The 17246-nt window shown below is 49.0% G+C and overlaps 1 protein-coding gene across 7 annotated transcripts in view; it reads right to left on the reverse strand.

Moving 5' to 3' along the window:
- TMEM170B (transmembrane protein 170B) overlaps positions 1–17246 on the reverse strand; it is a 121858-nt gene that overhangs the window by 22433 nt on the left and 82179 nt on the right. The window contains exon 4 of one of the 7 annotated variants that reach the window (XM_070074411.1): positions 7509–7728. The exons of 5 other annotated variants lie outside the window; for them this stretch is intronic. In XM_070074411.1, coding sequence (XP_069930512.1) covers positions 7644–7728 — 85 coding nt within the window. In that variant the 3' untranslated portion in view covers positions 7509–7643. Of the gene's footprint in view, positions 1–7508; positions 7729–17246 lie in introns of those variants that run through there. One more of the 7 variants, XM_070074410.1, reaches the window with a different exon arrangement.

The raw sequence follows: 17246 nt of genomic DNA on the forward strand, positions 1-17246 counted from the left end.
ATGATTATTAGTGCTCAAGATGCCCTCGTAAGTCATGTTTAATGCATTTCTGATCCACTGATGACTGACCTTAAAACTGGCTCTCTCTTCTTACACTTTGGGAAAAGGGAATTCTAGAAATGGCCCTGGTTTAGCCATTGCAAGGTTGGCCCAGCTGGCTTTATAAATATTATTCTACCTTGGCCCCTGTTTCTTCAAACACTTGGTGATACTGCTGTGGCTTAAGATGAAAAATTTTCAGCTGTTCTCTGACCCTTCCTCGTCACTCCCAAATCTCTCTGGGGAACCTGGCCTCTGAGCCAGAATGACTTTCTCACCCACCAGGCAATGTGGACTGGATTCTTCTCCTCTTAGGGTATCTTTCTAACTGCTTATTTCCATAATTAGCTTTAATTGCTCTCCTCCTCCTCTCTGCCCACATAAGATCCTATTTTCATTCCTTGTGGGGGCGGCAGACCTCCAAGCTGGGGCCATTCTTGACTGAGGCCCAGGGAAGGATGCTACGTGGTCAGCTGAGGACGCCTAGGGGCGAGGGCTGGGGAGTGAGGCTTACAGGATGAGGAGGGGTTTGGAAAAGAGGAATCGAGGGGAGACAAGAACTTTCCAGTGGAAAAGGGACCCAAAGGACACATGGCGAACTTGATCGCACAGATCTGGAAGTTGAGACCTACTGAGGTAAAGCAGCCCTCCCAAGGCGGCCGTGGAGGGCTGTGTGGGATGTGAAGCTCAAAACTGGGAGGTGGGGTTGAAACCGAGCATGCACACACTGGCTTGTGTGGAAACCTGAACTTCTGGTGCCGTCTCAAGTGAGCAGGCAGCAACGGGGCCGGGTACAACTTCATGGAAAGCTCTGGTTCGTGTCTTAATTAAGTTAAGACGTCTGGCCTCTTGTGCAGATCCAATAGCGTCTTCTTCCGGCTGGGCCACCCCTCAGCACTCTGCAGGGTGCACGACATGCAGTCATTAGATCACGGAGAGCATCAGCCTTGGAAGACACGAATGTAGCTCTCATGAGACCCCAGTTAGTGCCCTCGAGAGGAGGTTGTTAGTAACAGGGCAGTGCCAGTTCCTCCCCAGCAGGCGGCTTCCTGTCTGGCCTCTGACCTCTTCCTCCCGCCATTGTGATGTCATCTACCACCAGACTCTCAGCAGAGATCACACAGATGGAACTGGCTGATCCTGGACTTCCAGCTTCCAGAACTGTGAGCTAAATAGACTTTGCCAAAACAACAGAAAGTGGACTAATACCTGCCAGAACATGCAAGTGCCACTCCATGGGGTCTTGCCAAGGGGCCTTGATTCCTCCCATCTTCCCCTGGCTGGCCCCTCTGAAAGAAAGAGATCACCAAGATGTGTTAACTCAGGATGAGTGACCGAAACCAAAACCGGAGTGTCCAGGAACTTGAGCACCAAGAAGAGAAGTTGGAGAGGGGCAGGGCACTGGGTGGGGGACTTGGGAGGGAGAAAGAAAGGCTTTGGTGACTTCCCTGCTGAGTACAGATGGGGCAGAAGGCAGCATTCTGTGCCCTGAGGGTCAAGATTTGGTGGTTACGTCTTAGAAAGAAGAATCTAGAAAACACAACAACTCCAAAACACCGAAAGGCACGGGAAGGGAAGCGCTGGGGCACAGAAGACAATATACCTAAATGGAAGCCTCAGAAGCAACGTCTGTCTCCAACCTCCTCCTGCCTCCTGTCTCTCAGCCTCCATCCTCCCTCAAGGCAAGCCATGGCAACTAGAACTCCTCTCCCTCAAGGTAGGGCATAGAAACCAGAGCCCTCTCCTCCCAAAGTCAGCCGTGGAGCCCGGCGATCCTGCTCCAGCTCCCCAAGCCTTTCTGTGGAAGAGCTGACCATGAAGAAATCAGGACTCTCACTGCAGAGGGAAGGAAGGCTGTGCAGAGAACAGCCCCTCTGTCCGTCCAGTGCTGTTTGAACATGGCTGTGAATGCATGAACGAAACTTAAACATGAAACAAGCAGTTCACCCTGGGTCTTTGGGGCATCATTTCGAAGGCTCCAGGCATGGAAAAGTAGGATGAAATATGTCTGTGATGCTCTGCTCTTGTTACCCTGTCTTGTAGGGCTGGCGATGACCCCTTGTGAGAACACCCGCACTTTCCGCCTCTACTACTTCTTCAAATAAAATAATCTGGGGAAGAAATAAGGCCTGGTGATAGACACTGGGAAGAATGGAGTAGAGAGAGACAGAGGTCAGTACCCTAACCTAGCCTGTCTCAGGTAGGGGTGACCGGCCCAGGCAGCCCAACCCAGGAAGAAATGTGCTTAAATCCCTCTTCCACAAAGGCGGCCATCTTTTCCTCTGTCGACAGTGAATGGCACACAATAAAGAAGAAAGGATGTGGAAAGATGTTCACAGCATTGTTAAAGTCAATAGCAAATAACAAGCACTTCTCGAGCCCATGGCATTAAAATGCAAACACACACATACACTCATTGCACACTCATACATACACTCACACACTTAGACATGGTCATACACTCATACACACACTGATGTACACATTCATGAACATACTCATACACTCAACAAATTCACACACACATGCATGTACACACAAACACAGTCATACACACATGCACTCATGGGCACACATTCACACATGCATATATGCACATTCACTCACATACATTCACTCATGTGTATACATTCACACACATACTTTGTGCACACATACACATGCAACATTCACACATGCATACACATTCACAATACTCAAACACATTCACACACACTCATGCACACACACTTCTACACTCACACAAGTTGACACACCCCTGCACACACATCCACACTCCCGTACTCACATATTTGCACACTTGTGCACACACATTCGTGCACACACATTCATACACGTGTCTGCAAACCACCCAGATTTCCCAGACCACCACGTCCCTGGATTGAGCATCGCTGACCCGTCAGGCCTTGCTCCACATTTGCTAAGTGGAATTCCCAGCCCTCTGAAGTCCCCTCCAAGAGCTGCGGGTATCTGGAGCTGTCTGCCTTCCAGCTCATCTCTCGATCACTGGTTCTGCCTGCTCCCGGGAGTTCAAGAGAACTGTGAGGAGCAGGGCAGGAGGCGAGAGAGTGAGTGACAGACCCTCGGGCCCAGAAGCACCCACCTCAGCAAGGCTAACGCCCCACCCCATCCCTGGGTCAAACGCACGCCTGGGCCTGTCTTCTTCCCTCAGGCTGAGTTTCCGGCCCACACCTGTTTCATTCCTCGTACAAACAGGCGTCTGGCAAGCACAGCTGAGCTGCTGAACTGCATCCCAGATCCAAGAGAGAGACACACGCAGGACACCTGGGTGCAGGCACAAAGTCCCCCCCCCACACACACACACACATCCCAGCAGGTGGGACAACTGTGTCGGGTGAAAGGGGGCTTCTTTTCTTCCCTTTGCTATCTGTCTTCCCTGAATTCTTCTAGCGTTCATTGGAATTTCTCACAACAAAAATATATTTTAAAGCTCCCACGAAGAATGAGTTAAATTTGCACGGTGTCTCTGCCGTATATGCTTCATCCATTCCTTCAACAAATGTTGCTTTTTTTCCCTTTGCTGTCAGACCCTGCACAGAGAACACACGGTGATCAGATGTCACAAACAGACCCGTCCCCTGGCTCCCAACAGAGGTCTCCGGCTCAGCCAGGGTCCCTCGGGGTGGGCAAGCTGTGGGGTCTGACCTGTACAAGGTGTGACTAATGGGATGGGTCTCGGCTTTCATCATGCTTATTTACAAACACAGCAGAACTCCTGTCTACAACTCAGCAGCCACCTCCCAAGTGGCCACCCCGGGAAGACTACGGGCTCTTTCAAACCGTCACTGCCACTGCTCGTGTTACTTTTGGAAATATTCTTGGGGAACTTTCTTTAGGCCTCATGGAGAAAGCAGTCTCTTCTTTTTGTGGCCCTCTTAGGAATTAATGTGGAGAAGAGAGTGAGGAAATTGGTGTTGGGAGGATCCTTAGGGGCATACAAGATGCCAGCTGCTAGCAGACAGCTGAGGGACAACAGAGAGCTCTCTGAGAGCCGTCACAAGCCTTGGCGCCCCTCGCACCTGGCACAGTGCATGGCCCAGACTTGGCAATAAATAGATACCAGTAGGAAAAAATAATTGAGGGCAAGAAGGAAAGAGGTGCCATCGCCATTGTTCAAACAGGCCACACTCGTGTGTGTCCACGCCACTCAGGATTCCCCATGGAGGGAGCTGAGCTGCATTGTTGAGATGACAAGGAAAAGTGGTTCTCCATGCTCTTTTATCCCTTTTTCATCTTAATTTCTAAGGAAGACACGGCTTTAGGCTTTAACTAAAAGTGATCTCAACTTCAATGTTTATAGGAATCCACGTAGAATTGGTTCTAGGGACCCTGTGGATACCAAAATCCATGGGTGCTCAAGTTCCTGGCATAACAAGGCGCAGTATTTGTGCACCACCTGTGCACATCCTCCCATGTTCTCCAAAGCATCTCCAGGTTACCTATGAGAGCTAATAGAAGGTAAATACATCTACATAGCTGTTTTACTACATTAATGACAAGAAAATATCTGTCCATGTTCAGTACAGCTATAATTCTAAAATTTTCCAATCCGCAGTCAGCTGAATCTGCAGATCCAGGTTTTGCAGGCAGCTGGATTTGACACCAAGGTGACCATAGCCCAGCCATCCTAACTGCCAAGGGCAAACAGGTTGAAAGCCAAAGGTTTCACACTGGGGCCACTGCCCCCAAATCCAGATAGGCTCTGATAGTGGCTGGAGAGCTGGTCGGCACCTGCCTTTCACGCTCACTGGCTTGCTCGCTCGGGGTCAGGCTTTGAGGAGTGTCAGCCGGTGACAGTCCAGGTCACCATGCACTGACCCTGTTGGCCTGGCAAAGCAGACACCTGCCTGTCAAGGGGCCTTGTTTTCTCCCGGGAGCCTGAGGATACCTGACATTCCTTCATTTAGCCAAGGCCTGCAGAAGCCCGCCTTTGGTGTCCCCCATACCGAGGGATTGTGGAACATTGACTGTTCCCACAGGGGGAGAGGGCGGGGTCTATAGGCTAGAGTTAGCAGGAATGGCCCCCTCCACAACTTTCTCTCAAAGGAAGGAGATTTCACAGGATGTCCTTCCCTAAGAGGGTCCAGGTGTGCTAGAATGAATGAGAGCAGACATCCACTGCTGTAGTTCAGTTTCCTGGAACATAGTGAGAAATACTTTTCTCCTCCATCCCAACTACATCTTAATAGAAAACAACAGCCCACAAGTGCCTCACTCAGCAGCCGACTGACTCTGTGCCCCTGGAAATCCCTAAAATGAGCAAGCCAGTTCCTAACTGGCTTTAGCAAGAAATCTTACACCAATTAAGCAATCCCTTGGGTGGGCCTCCCCTTCACTGAGCCCTGCTTGGACAAATTACAAGCTTGATTAGTAATGACATCTAGTAGAACTATGAATTCTATTATCATCTATGTCCTACCATGGGCTAGCGGTACATGAAGCTCTGCATTTAATGTCAGTTATCTCATTTATTCCTCATGAGAATCCTGCGGAGTAAGATGATGCCAATTTTGCAAAAATAAAAGTAAGGTGTGTAAGTGGCCCCCAAAATACAGGAATGCAGAATTGGTTGGAGCTCCCAGTGTTAACGAATATATAGTCAGGGATCCTGAGACTAGTTTGACTGTGTGTTCGACTGTTGAAAGACAACATTGTTTGTGAGCAGAAAATACAAGAGCTCTTCAAGAAAAAGTACATGGAAAATACACATTCTGAAAAAACTGCACAAGGATTTCAAGCCTTTTACATGAAAGTAAACTCATCTTTTAATACGATTTTTCATGAACTTTTTGGAGTACCCTCATAAGACCCAAGCAGGCATATGGTAGAGAGTGATGATCGAGTAGAACGCTGAAGCGGGACCACGTGCCACCTGCTGAAGCCAGCCTGGCTCATGATTGGCTGCAGGTCCCTCATAAATTTCCTCCACTTGACTGCAGCCCTTGCATGTCCTGATTCTCCCTTTCCAGCCCAGCTTCCCAGGGTGACTTGCTGCCCTGGCGTACCCCGGGCTGACGCAGTGATGGCCCGTGAGCCAGGAAAGGGTGCGACTCGGAGGAGATGGCATGTAGAGTCTGGCTGACAAGGGACCTAGCACCTACAGACACACAGTGGATACTCAACAGGACGGTGAGAGTCCTCGGCGGAGGCCTCGCCTTGGTCCACATGACAGCAGCCCCCTCCAGCCCCTGCTGTGGTTGGGGCTCGCTCAGAGACAGGGCTACAGGAGGTGTCAGATGGTCACTGAGTATCCTTTCCCACTGGGTCCACCAGAAAAGCCAAACAAGCTGCACAGGGTTCTGGGTGTCGACCTATGGACTGTTCCCAGCCCCGGGTCTGCTCTCAGGCACATGGTGCTGAAGGCTGAATCTGCCAGGCCTGGATCCTTGAAAGAGAGCCCCTCACAGGTGAGAAACTCCCCCAGAACTGTCCCTGGGCCCCTGGGGAGCTGTCCCTCTCCTTCCCTGTCCCCACTGTTCTTGGTATCCCCCGTCTCATCCCTGGAGATGTCCTTTTAAGGTATGAACTGATAACTGAAAAACCCTCAGATGCAAGAGGATCCAGCTGTGATGGGGAGATAATTAGTGAGGATGGTTTAGCTGGGGCAGAGATCTTCTGGATTGCACACTGCTGGGGTCGCCAGGAGTGGTTACTCAAAGAGCCGGGGCTGCCCTCCTCGTGGCAAGAATGTGTGCCAGGAGGGCCCTGTCAGACAGGTATCTTTCTTTCTAAACCAGCTGCTGGAGGAGGGTGTGTGTGCGTGTGTGTGTGCTTGTGTGTGCATGTGTGTGTGCGTGTGTGTGTGTGTGTGTGTGTGTGTATGAGAGAGAGAGAGAGAGATTGGCTTAGCAAACAGTCGCAGTGCCTCCTGGTTACCATCCACTCGGGGAGCCCTGGTCCTGGTCCCGGGCTTCAGGGAGCCTGGGGGTTGGCAAAGGGGAGGGGACACCCAGGCAGGTGTAGCCAGATGTGAGGAGACCAGGAAGGCCAAGGTGTCTTGGACAGAATAATCCACCCCCAGCCTGAGCATTCACAGCACTTCTCCCAGAATGCCCTTGCCCCCAGTGTTACAGACCACCTATCTGGCCTGCTCTGTGGCCATTTAAAGGCAAAGCGTCCCCCGCCTGGCTCCCCTCTGTCACAGCGCCTGCTTGTTCCACTGAAAGCGCCCCGAATTCCACCATGGGGGACTGACTGGCTCTTCAGTCCGATGCAGCAAGCTTCCGGCTCACCGGAGTGGAAACCCCGAGAAGGAGAGGAAGGCGGCAGTTGGGGGCCAGCAACGTGGGGCGGGAGAGCAGGTGCACGCTTGCAGTGCCAACAGCAGCATCCCAGGTAGACGCTGGAGTTCACTCAACTTGAAGAAGACGTTGAAAATATTCCTCCTAAAAGCTGCCAGAAACAGAGGACTCGGAAAGACACTAAAATCTTTGCAGAGAGCAGGGTCCTTCCGGTGAGAGGACCTAACGTGCGCGCTCCCTGGGCGTCACCAGCGTTTGCCAGAGGCCAAGCGATAGCCTTTCTCGGCCCACCTCCCACAGCTCCGGCATCGTGAGCTGCACAGTCTGTCCCCACCCGAGCCCTCAGCCTGTTCCCGGCAGTCTCCAGGAAGATGCCATATTATTTGCAGAACACGGATTTTCTCCAGCCTTTGGTGTCTTAGTGTAACTGGCAAAGCAAATTAAGAGCATGAGATGAAAAACAAAATAGTTTTCACATGAGTTTTATTGTTGTATGAGCCAAGAATAGAAAACAATAATTTTTAAATAACATATCAAAAATATTTTCCCTTAATGTTCTCTCCCTCCCCCTCTCACCCTCCCCCTCTCTCTCCCTTCCCCCCTCCCTCCCCCTCTCCCCCTCCCTCCCCCTCCCTCTCCCCCTCCCTCCCCCTCCCTCCCCTCTCCCTTCCCCCCTCCCTCTCCCCCTCCCTCCCCCCTCCCTCTCCCCCTCCCTCCCCCTCCCCCTCTCCCCCCAGGCTAAAAATGCCAGAGTTTCAAACATCTCACATCAGTGACAATAACACAATGGTTGTGACTGCTTTCACCTAACTCATAGTGTTCAGATTTTGGTGGGAGCAGTGAGGGAGGGGGTAAGGAGAAACCAGATGTTTACAGCTCTTTTATCATCGTAATTACAGTTACTGTGACTGTTACTAATACTGTTAGCAGCGACAGCAGCCAGCTCTCCCCAAGACTTCTCAAGTGTAATGAAGGAGGAAGTATTCCATCTCTTCTGGGTCCATACCCAGAGGATGGTTGCTGGGTCCTAAGCTGGTTCCATTTTCAGTTCTTTAGGAACCTCCACCCTGTTTTTCAGGATGGCTGCACCAATCTGCATCCGAAGTGTCCTGAGGTTCTCATTTCAACACGTGCTCGCCAACCTCACTGTCTTGCCTCCCTGGCAACAGCTATCCCCATGAGCGTGAGGTGACATCCTATAGTGTTTTGAATGTGCATTTCCGTGATAATTAGTGATATTGATCAGCTTTTCCTATACCTTATAGCCATTTAAAAATATGTATTTATGTATTTTTATTTTTACTTTTTAAAAATATTTCTTTATTTGAAAATCAGAGTTACAGAGAGAGAGAGAGAGGGAGAAAGAGAGAGAGAGAGAGATCTTCAATCTGCTGGTTCACTCCCCAGATGGCCACAACAAGGCTGGGGCAGGCTGAAATCAGGATCCAGGAGCTTTTTCCAGGTCTCCCACATGGATAGCAGGGGTCCAAGCACATGGGCCATCCTCCACTGCTTTCCCCAGGCCATTAGCAGAGAGCTGGATTGTAATGGAGCAGCTAGGACACAAATTGGCACCCATATGGGATCCTGGCATTATAAGCAGTGGCTTTACCCACTATGCCACAGCACCAGCCTCTATTTATGTATTATAAAGGCAGAGTGATGGAGGGAGAGGGAGAGGGAGAGAGGGAGAGAAAAAGAGAGAGAGAGAGAGAGAGAGAGAGAATCTTCCATGTACTGACTCACTCCTCAAATGCCTACAACTGTCAGGCTCTCAGGATTGGTCCAGACCAAAGCCAAGAACCCAGAACTCCATCTGAGTCTCCCACATGTGTGGCAGGGACCCAAGTACTTGGGCCATCTTGCGCTGCTATCTCAGGTGCATTAGTAGGGACCTGGATTGGATGCATAGCAGCTGGGATTTGAACTGGTGCTCATATGACGCTGGCAGTCACAGGTGGCAGCTTAACCCACTGCACCATAACGCTGGCACCCTCTTGGCCATTTCTGTCTTTTTTGGAGACACTTCCCAAAGGAGATGAAATTACCACCTGGTAGGGACATCTGCACACCTCTGTTCATTGCATCATTACTTAGTTGTTTGCTAAAATATGCAAACAACTGAGGCACCCATCAGTGAATGCAGGGACAAAGAAACTGTGCTCTAGCTATATGGTGGAATATTATGCAGTGTTTAAAAAGGAGGAGTTTCTGCCATTTGCATGACATAGATGGACCTGGAAGCCACTGTGCTAAGCAAAATAAGCCAGACACAGAGAGACAAGTGTTTCATGATCTCACTTTTACGTGGAACAAAGGAATACATATATGCATACATATTTTTAAAAACTCAAATATACATAGACGGAGGATGAAACAGTGATTGCTATGAGTTGTGGGGGGAGGAGGTGAGAGGAAATGGGGAGATATGAGTCAAAAGAGACAAAATAGCAAACACAGGATGAACAAGTCTAGAGATGTAATGGGGACTAACATTAATAACATTACATTGTACTAGAGATTTGTGTTAAATAATATATTGTAGCTGATCTTGTCTCCAAAAATAGCAGCTATGTAAGATGATGGATATGTTCATTTCCTTCACTATAGTAACCATTTCACTGTCTATATCTGTTCTATAACATCATGCTGTAAACCTCAAATATACACAATAAAATCTACTCCAAAAAAAAAAAAAAAAAGATAGAAAGGAATGAATTCTTCAAGTGCCAACCTCGGCAGAGCTTAGAGAACAAAGGCTCCTAAAAGGCTGAGCCGAATGAGTTCTCCCTTCTGAAGCTCAAGGTTGTGAGCCAGCCAGGCGTTGGCACAGAGCTCAGGCAATGTCACTGTCAGCCAGGATGGGTCCCTCCTTCCCCAGCATCCCTCCCTGGGGGGAGACCCATCCTCACTGCTGACATAGAGGCAGAAACCACCGAGAGAGGCTCCTTCTAAACCCAAGCACAGCCTTCTCAGGAGGAAGCTCTTGACCCTGCAACCCTCTTTGTGTCTCCCTTGCTATTTGCCCCCTGTAGCCTGGGGCTGGAGCCGCCATCCTGGAGAACAAGGGATGGTGAGAGTGAAGGGTAGCACAGTGGCAAGGCCCAGGTGCCTCAGCTGGGACACCCATCAGCTAGTATTCTGGGAGACGAATAAGCTCTCATTTCTCAAAGCCACACCTGGTCAGTATTCTCATGCATGTTGCCAAATGCTCTCCTCACTGATGCAAAAGAAAGACATAAGCTGATCCCCTCTGATTGCATCATAGTACATATATTAGCAAATAATGGCGTGATGAAATAGTTTCATGTTCTCTAAACTTCCATTTTCTGCAGGGTAAAATACTTGACTATTCTTGACCTGACTGCTTATTGAATTGCTCTAAGGACAATAAAATGCATATGGGAAATTGCACATCATTATCTGTAGCAGGCATCAGACTAGGAACCAGGTGTGAGAGCTCTTCGAGGGTGTTAGGATCAGCCACGAAGAGCATCTCTTTTCTTAACATCTTCCTGGAGCTTCAGCAGAGAACGAGGGAAAGGTTGGGTACCACAGAGACTCGGAGTGAAGATGAGAGGGAGTGATCAGAGTGCCAGAGAAAACACAGACCTAATGGGTAACCAGGCATTTTCAGGTAGAAAACTTGTTATAATTTCCTGGGGCTATTGCAGCAAATGACCACAAACTGGGTAGCTTAAAGCAGCAGAGCTGTGTTTCTCTCTGAGTGCTGGGAGCTGGAAGTCTGGGATCAAGGGGTCGGAGGGGCTGGTGGCTTCTGGTGTCTCGGAGAAAGAACTCTGCTGTGCCTCTCTCCTAGCTGCTAGTGGTGTGAATCCAGTGTTCCTGGATTTACAACTGCACGGCTCCACTATGCCTCATGCTCCCACACTGGTGGGCTCCTCACCAGGGTTTTTTTCTTCTCCTTTTCTGCTCTTCTAATCACGCTCTTGGTTGGATTTAAGATCTGTCCTAAATCAAGATGATCCCAACTGGAGATCCTTACCTCCACTGCGTCTGCAAAGACACTTCTTCCAAACCAGGTCACAGTCTGAGGGTCCCAGGGGACAGACCTCTGCAGGCCACATATGTCACTCAAATGCTCTTAGTTCCACATCTTTGCACCAAGGGGAGTAAGAGAGTTTCTTCAGGGTCCCAGCGGGCCTGTGGGTGCTGGGAGCTCCTCTTAGCCTTTGAAGGCAGTATTGCAAGGTGGGCATGTCCAGCGGCAGTAGAGGAGGCCACGAGAGCTGTGAACACAGCAGCAATGGCTACAGGACAGGATACAGCCTCTTCTCCACAGCAGCCCCCAACACCCATCTCACCAATCACCGGTCTGTCTTCCCCCAAGTCCCAGAGCAATCTTAGCAGGATGCACCAAGAACACTCAGCCCTCTGCCACCCACCCTTCTCCCCTCCTCCTTCCTGCCTCCCAACCCCCACCGAGGCAGGACACTGAATTGCATTTCTGTCCCTCTTTGGTCCAACCTGGGATCCAGGATCTTGAGGCTGCCCCTGAGCCCCAGACACGACCTTTGTCACAATTCCTTCCTACAGTTGTTCCCATAAAGACCCTTTCTGGTTCCTTGTATGTCTTCCTGTACCACAATTAAGAATTAAGCCACTCTGTTTAATCCACTGCAGTTAGGTTTCCTGATATTTGTGATTCTGATTCCTGCTGGTCCAGTTGGTCGTCCATATCCTGGTTCCACACCCACGTGGCATCAACAAAGTAGGGACTGAAAATATTTTTTAAAAGCTGCATCTGTACTGAACGTATACAGACTTTTTTCCTGTCATTATGCCCTAAACAACACAACGACTTACATGGCATCTGCATTATAAGGCTATTCCAAGTCATCTAGAGATGATTTGAAGCATCGAGAGGATGTGGGTAGGTTCTCTGCAAATGCTCACTACTTTATATCAGAGACCTGAGCATCCACGAGCTTTGGATGCTTAAACAGTTCTAGAACAAATTCCCCGTGGATGTGGAGGAACTGCTGTACGTTACTGTTAGTATTCATATGCGTGTATATGTGTGTGTGTGTCTATGTGAGTAAGTTTTTTAACCTACAAACTCCTTCATAATCCTCCACAAGACCTCAGGGAATGTCCTGGATACTGTATTACCCAAATACCCCCTTCAAAAGTAAGGAATTCACTGCCCAATGCTCTTGGTCTCCTTTGAGCTTTGGTTTTGCCCAACAGAGCTGCCCCTCCAGGTCACTCTCCCTTCTGGGCAGCACATGTCCAGCAGTACCTGGCTAATACAGGGTGCAGGTGCCTGATGCATTTGCTCCAACTCCGAGATCTCTAAAGGAGCAGCCCCTTGGTGCCAGCTGCGGCTCCACAGCAGCTGTAATGCACCCCAACTTCTTCCTAAGCCCTGCGGGTGCGTCCTGACAGCATTCACAGGTCAACCTCCTGCAGCTTAGTCTGTGCCCCAGAGCCTGCTTCCTGGGAACCCAACCCGCAAAGCCTCGTCTTGATTACAAAAACGATGAAACCTCAGATGCACGGAAGGCAGTCTAAGAGCCCACACGAAGGCAGACTCCATTTAACAAGCATGTCATGCTTTTCTCCCTTCAAACAATCAAGCTATAACAGCTTTGTGAAAAATAGTATTAACACCAAGCCAGAGCCCATACTGGCTTGACAACAGGGGCTCCAAGGTGACTGGTTAGCCTACCATGGGTTCTTTCAACTTTTTACCACTTGGCTCAAATGTAACAGCCTATTGTCTGATTTTTATGGATTTTATAAACACCGTTGCCAGCACTCCTGGAAAGGATCTCTTTTTGTCAGCAATTCAGGCATGAATATTGGAATTTGAAAACAAATAAAAAAAGATCTAGTAAGTTCCCAAGACTTAACCCTTACAATGGAAACTATTTCCTGGGTATGCCCACCCTCCCACCACATGCGTGCCCACCCTTCTGTAACCAGAGGTGTGTTCTCCATCACATGGGTTCTGCTTAGGGCTGGACCAATTATGCGCAATTGGAATTGAGAGAAAATGACTTGCTTGCCAACCTGAGTCTGAGTCATGAAGCCCTGGATTCAGACTCCACACCACCCAAGTGGGCCAGAAACCCTGCGTCGCCGTTGGAAAGGGCTATGAAGAGATCCCAGAACACCACGAAGAGCTGTGCACTCTGACGGGACTTTAGAGGGCAGGACTCGAGCCCGGGAGAGGTGAGCTGGACTCGGAGAAAGTCCACGCGCAGGGTTCTGAGAAGTCTCCCAGGTCGGCTTCAGGGAACTTTGACTCACGATGGGTTCTGGCTTCTGAGTGGAGTTCTCAGAGAAAGATTTGGTATCACACTAGAGAGGACTGGACACCACTATGAAAGCTGGTGCTTAGAATCCATTTCGAGGTTTATCGTTCCATCTATTACTAAACAGAACAGAATCTTGGCTGAAGCGGACAAATTGAGCGAGTAGTATGTCAGTGACAGGCATAGAAAGGGCTACACTCCAGGGAGCCACTCAGCGTGCAGAAATCCTTCAGGCCTTAAATGGAAGCAGAAAGAGACCCCAAGCACCCCATGTGCTACAGAGAGGGCCCAGGGATAGGGGTCTGGCTCACTGCAGGCCTGTGTCTTTTCTCCTTCACACACATCCCCACTGCACCATTCACTTCATTTGTGTGAGCAAAATGCCTCCATCACCTCTTCCTCTGTCCACAAGTCTCAAGAACAAGGGGCATGGATCCCTTAAGAGTCAAAGGGATCACATAAAGACTAGTGTCTGCTAATACTAACTGATAGAATTAAAAAGGAGAGAACGATCCAACATGGGAAGTGGGATACATAGCAGACTCATAGAATGGCAGATGTCCTAAACAGCACTCTGGCCTCAGAATCAGCCCTTAAGGCATTCGGTTCTGGCTGAAGAGCCCATGAGAGTTAGGCACGGAAAGCCAAGACACACTGGCAAAAAAAAAAAAAAAAAAAAAAAAAAACCTAAATGAAAGATCTCTGCGAGTGAGATCCCAGTGGAAAGAATGGGTCATCAAAGGAGGAGGTATCTTTCTCTGAATTGAGGAGAGAACTTCCACTTTGACTATGACTTTGTCTAAATAAAATCAGAGTTGGTGAACTCAAAAGGCTTCCATAGCCTTGGCAACTCATGACAAGAGCCTAGGGTGATTACTGACACCATAAACAAGAGTCTCAATTGTTAAGTCAACAAGAGGAGTCACTGTGCACTTACTCCCCATGTAGGACCTCTGTCCTTAGTGTCTTGTACAATATGAATTATTGTACTCAAACAGTACTTTACACTTTGTGTTTCTGTGTGGCTTCAAACTGTTGAAATCTTTACTTAATATATACTAAATTGATCTTCCGTATATAAAGATAATTGGAAATTAATCTTGATGTGAATGGAATGGGAGAGGGAGCGGGAGATGGGAGGGGTGCGGGTGGGAGGGAAGTTATGGGGTGAAAAAGCCACTGTAACCCAAAAGCTGTACTTTGGAAATTTATATTTATTAAATAAAAGTTAAAAAAAAAAAAAAAGAACAAGGGACGCGGATCCCTGGGCAGAGGGACAGACGCATCCACCCAAAAGTGGGTTTGCGTCTTGCCTGGAGGACTGTCATACTGAGCTTTCCCACGTCCACCCAAGGGCTTTCCTCAGGATTGGCAAGTGGGGTGAGACTGCTGATTCCACAGGATCCCGCAGAATATCCCATGGTAAGATGAGCAGTCAGGGAACAGCCTGTTGTGGCAGAATTGTGTCCCCTTAAAATTCATATGGTGAAACCCTAACCCCCAAAATCTCAGAATGTGGTCGTATTTGGAGACAGGGCCTCTAAAAAGGTGATTAAGGTAAGATGATGTCACACAGCTGAGCTCTAATCCAGTAGGGCAGGTGTCCTTATAAGAGGGAATTTGGACATAGCCACGTAGACAGAGAGGTTGATGGGAAGCCACAGGGAGAAGACGGGCATCTACCAGCCAGAGAGCAGCCTTGGAGGAAACTGACCGTCAGCACCTTGACTTTGGACTTCTAGTCTTGAACTGAGAGCTAACGTGGTCCTGCCGTTTCAGTCAGAGCAGATGAACTGCCTTTCAAGATCAGAGTCGTCTTAAGACGCTGCCAAGTGGGTCCCTGGGGCCTGGTGCAGTGCCTGGCCTACAGCACGCTCCGTCAGTGTTTATGGAATAAGCAGATGACTCCCGGTACACTTGCCTGCCTTGAAACTTCCCCCTGGTCGCGCTCTGCTAGAAGACCTCGTCTGGGTGGCTGCCAGGAGTCTTGCCTCGTTCCAAGAGGCTGTAACTGCGCAGCAGCAGTAAGTGCAGTGATGACCACTGAGAAGGGGCAGGTGCAGCCAATCCCCTTGTCTTTTGCTTGCTTCAGCCCTTGGCACAACTGCTTGTGACAAGTCGATGTCTGTTCATTGTTTCTTTTTTTGGAAGATATTGACAGTATTGCCCCTTGGAAGAGAACCCACAAATCCATGCTTAGTAGTTCTAGACCCAATTAAGAATGCTGCCCCTAGTTCCTTATAGCTGTAGCGTCCATTCTATTTGTTCCTCCCCACTTGTCAAGGTGCCCGCCCCCACCCCACCCCCCCCCCACCCCCGCCATGGCTCAGACTCAAACCCTTTGGGTCACACTTGGTTCTCATTTTTAAGCCTCTAAATGCAAGCAGTAACAAAGCTTCTCCATTTTGTTCTTCCATTTGCCTCTCCCATCTCCTTCAATTGTGTCACCATCATGGCCCAGCCCAGGCCTCAGGGTGTGGGGATCGCCCCGGGGCTCCCCGCCTTTAAACTTTTCCCTTCCTTATAAGTTGTGGTCAGCTTCCAGACTCATTTTTATTACCCACCAGAAATTGTTTTGGGGAGTCCCTGGATTGAGAATAAGGAAGATTCACTTGAGTCATCTTATGCCTGGAAGCCATGAGTGAGAAGTTAGAAGGAGGAGAGTGAGAGGCTAGAAATGTCTGCTAGTCTCTGCTACAGCTCTTGTGTGATCATCTAGAATCAGAAATTCCATTTAAGCACAGTGTCAGAGCAATCTTCAGAAAGTTCACAGAAAATGCATAACATGAGAAGTATGGTGGATTTAAAACTATGTTTACAACAAATAAACTTCTGTTTTGTTTTTAAATATTTATTTATTTGAAAGTTACAGAGAGAGAGAAGGAAAGGCAGAGAGGGAGAGAGAGAGAGAGTCTTTCATCTGCTGGTTCACTCCCCAGAGTGGAGCTGCGCTGAACTGAAGCCAGGAGCCAGGAGCTTCTTCCAGGTCTCCCACACGGGTGCAGGGACCCAAGGACTTGGGCCATCTTCCACTGATTTCCCAGGCCATAGCAGAGAGCTGGATCAGAAGTGGAGCAGCCAGGACTCAAACTGGTACCCATATGGGATGCCAGCACTGCAGGTGGCAGCTTTACCTGCTATGCCACAGCGCCAGCTCCCAAAATAAACCTTTTTAATTCCATTTAACACCTTCATACAGTTGTCCCTCCCTAACCACAAGTTCTGCATCCTTGGGTCCAATGAACTGAGGATTGAAACTATTTGGGAAAAAAATTACATTTGAAATGAACATGCGCACATGTGCAGACATTTTTCTTATCATTATTCCCTAAACAATACAGTACAACAGCTGAGTGTATAGCATCTGCATTGAATTGGGAGATTAAGCAATGGAGAGATCCCATAAAGCATACGGGAGGATGTGCATAGGTTCTGTGTAAATACTAGGCAGTTTATATGAAACTCAAGCAACCATGGAGTGTGCTATCCACAGGGGGTCCTGGGACCAACACTCCTAAGAGAGCAAGGGACAACCATGCACACAACAGCTTTAGTTCCAATGTTGGACCCATGAACTCAGTTTTAAGAACACACCAGAGTTCACAGGCAAACCGTTAAGTGCCTCATCTTTCCTGTTTGTTTTTTTCTACCAGGATCATTGTCG

Source organism: Oryctolagus cuniculus, chromosome 5, assembly GCF_964237555.1.
Source record: "Oryctolagus cuniculus chromosome 5, mOryCun1.1, whole genome shotgun sequence".
Classification (NCBI taxonomy): Eukaryota; Metazoa; Chordata; class Mammalia; order Lagomorpha; family Leporidae; genus Oryctolagus; species Oryctolagus cuniculus.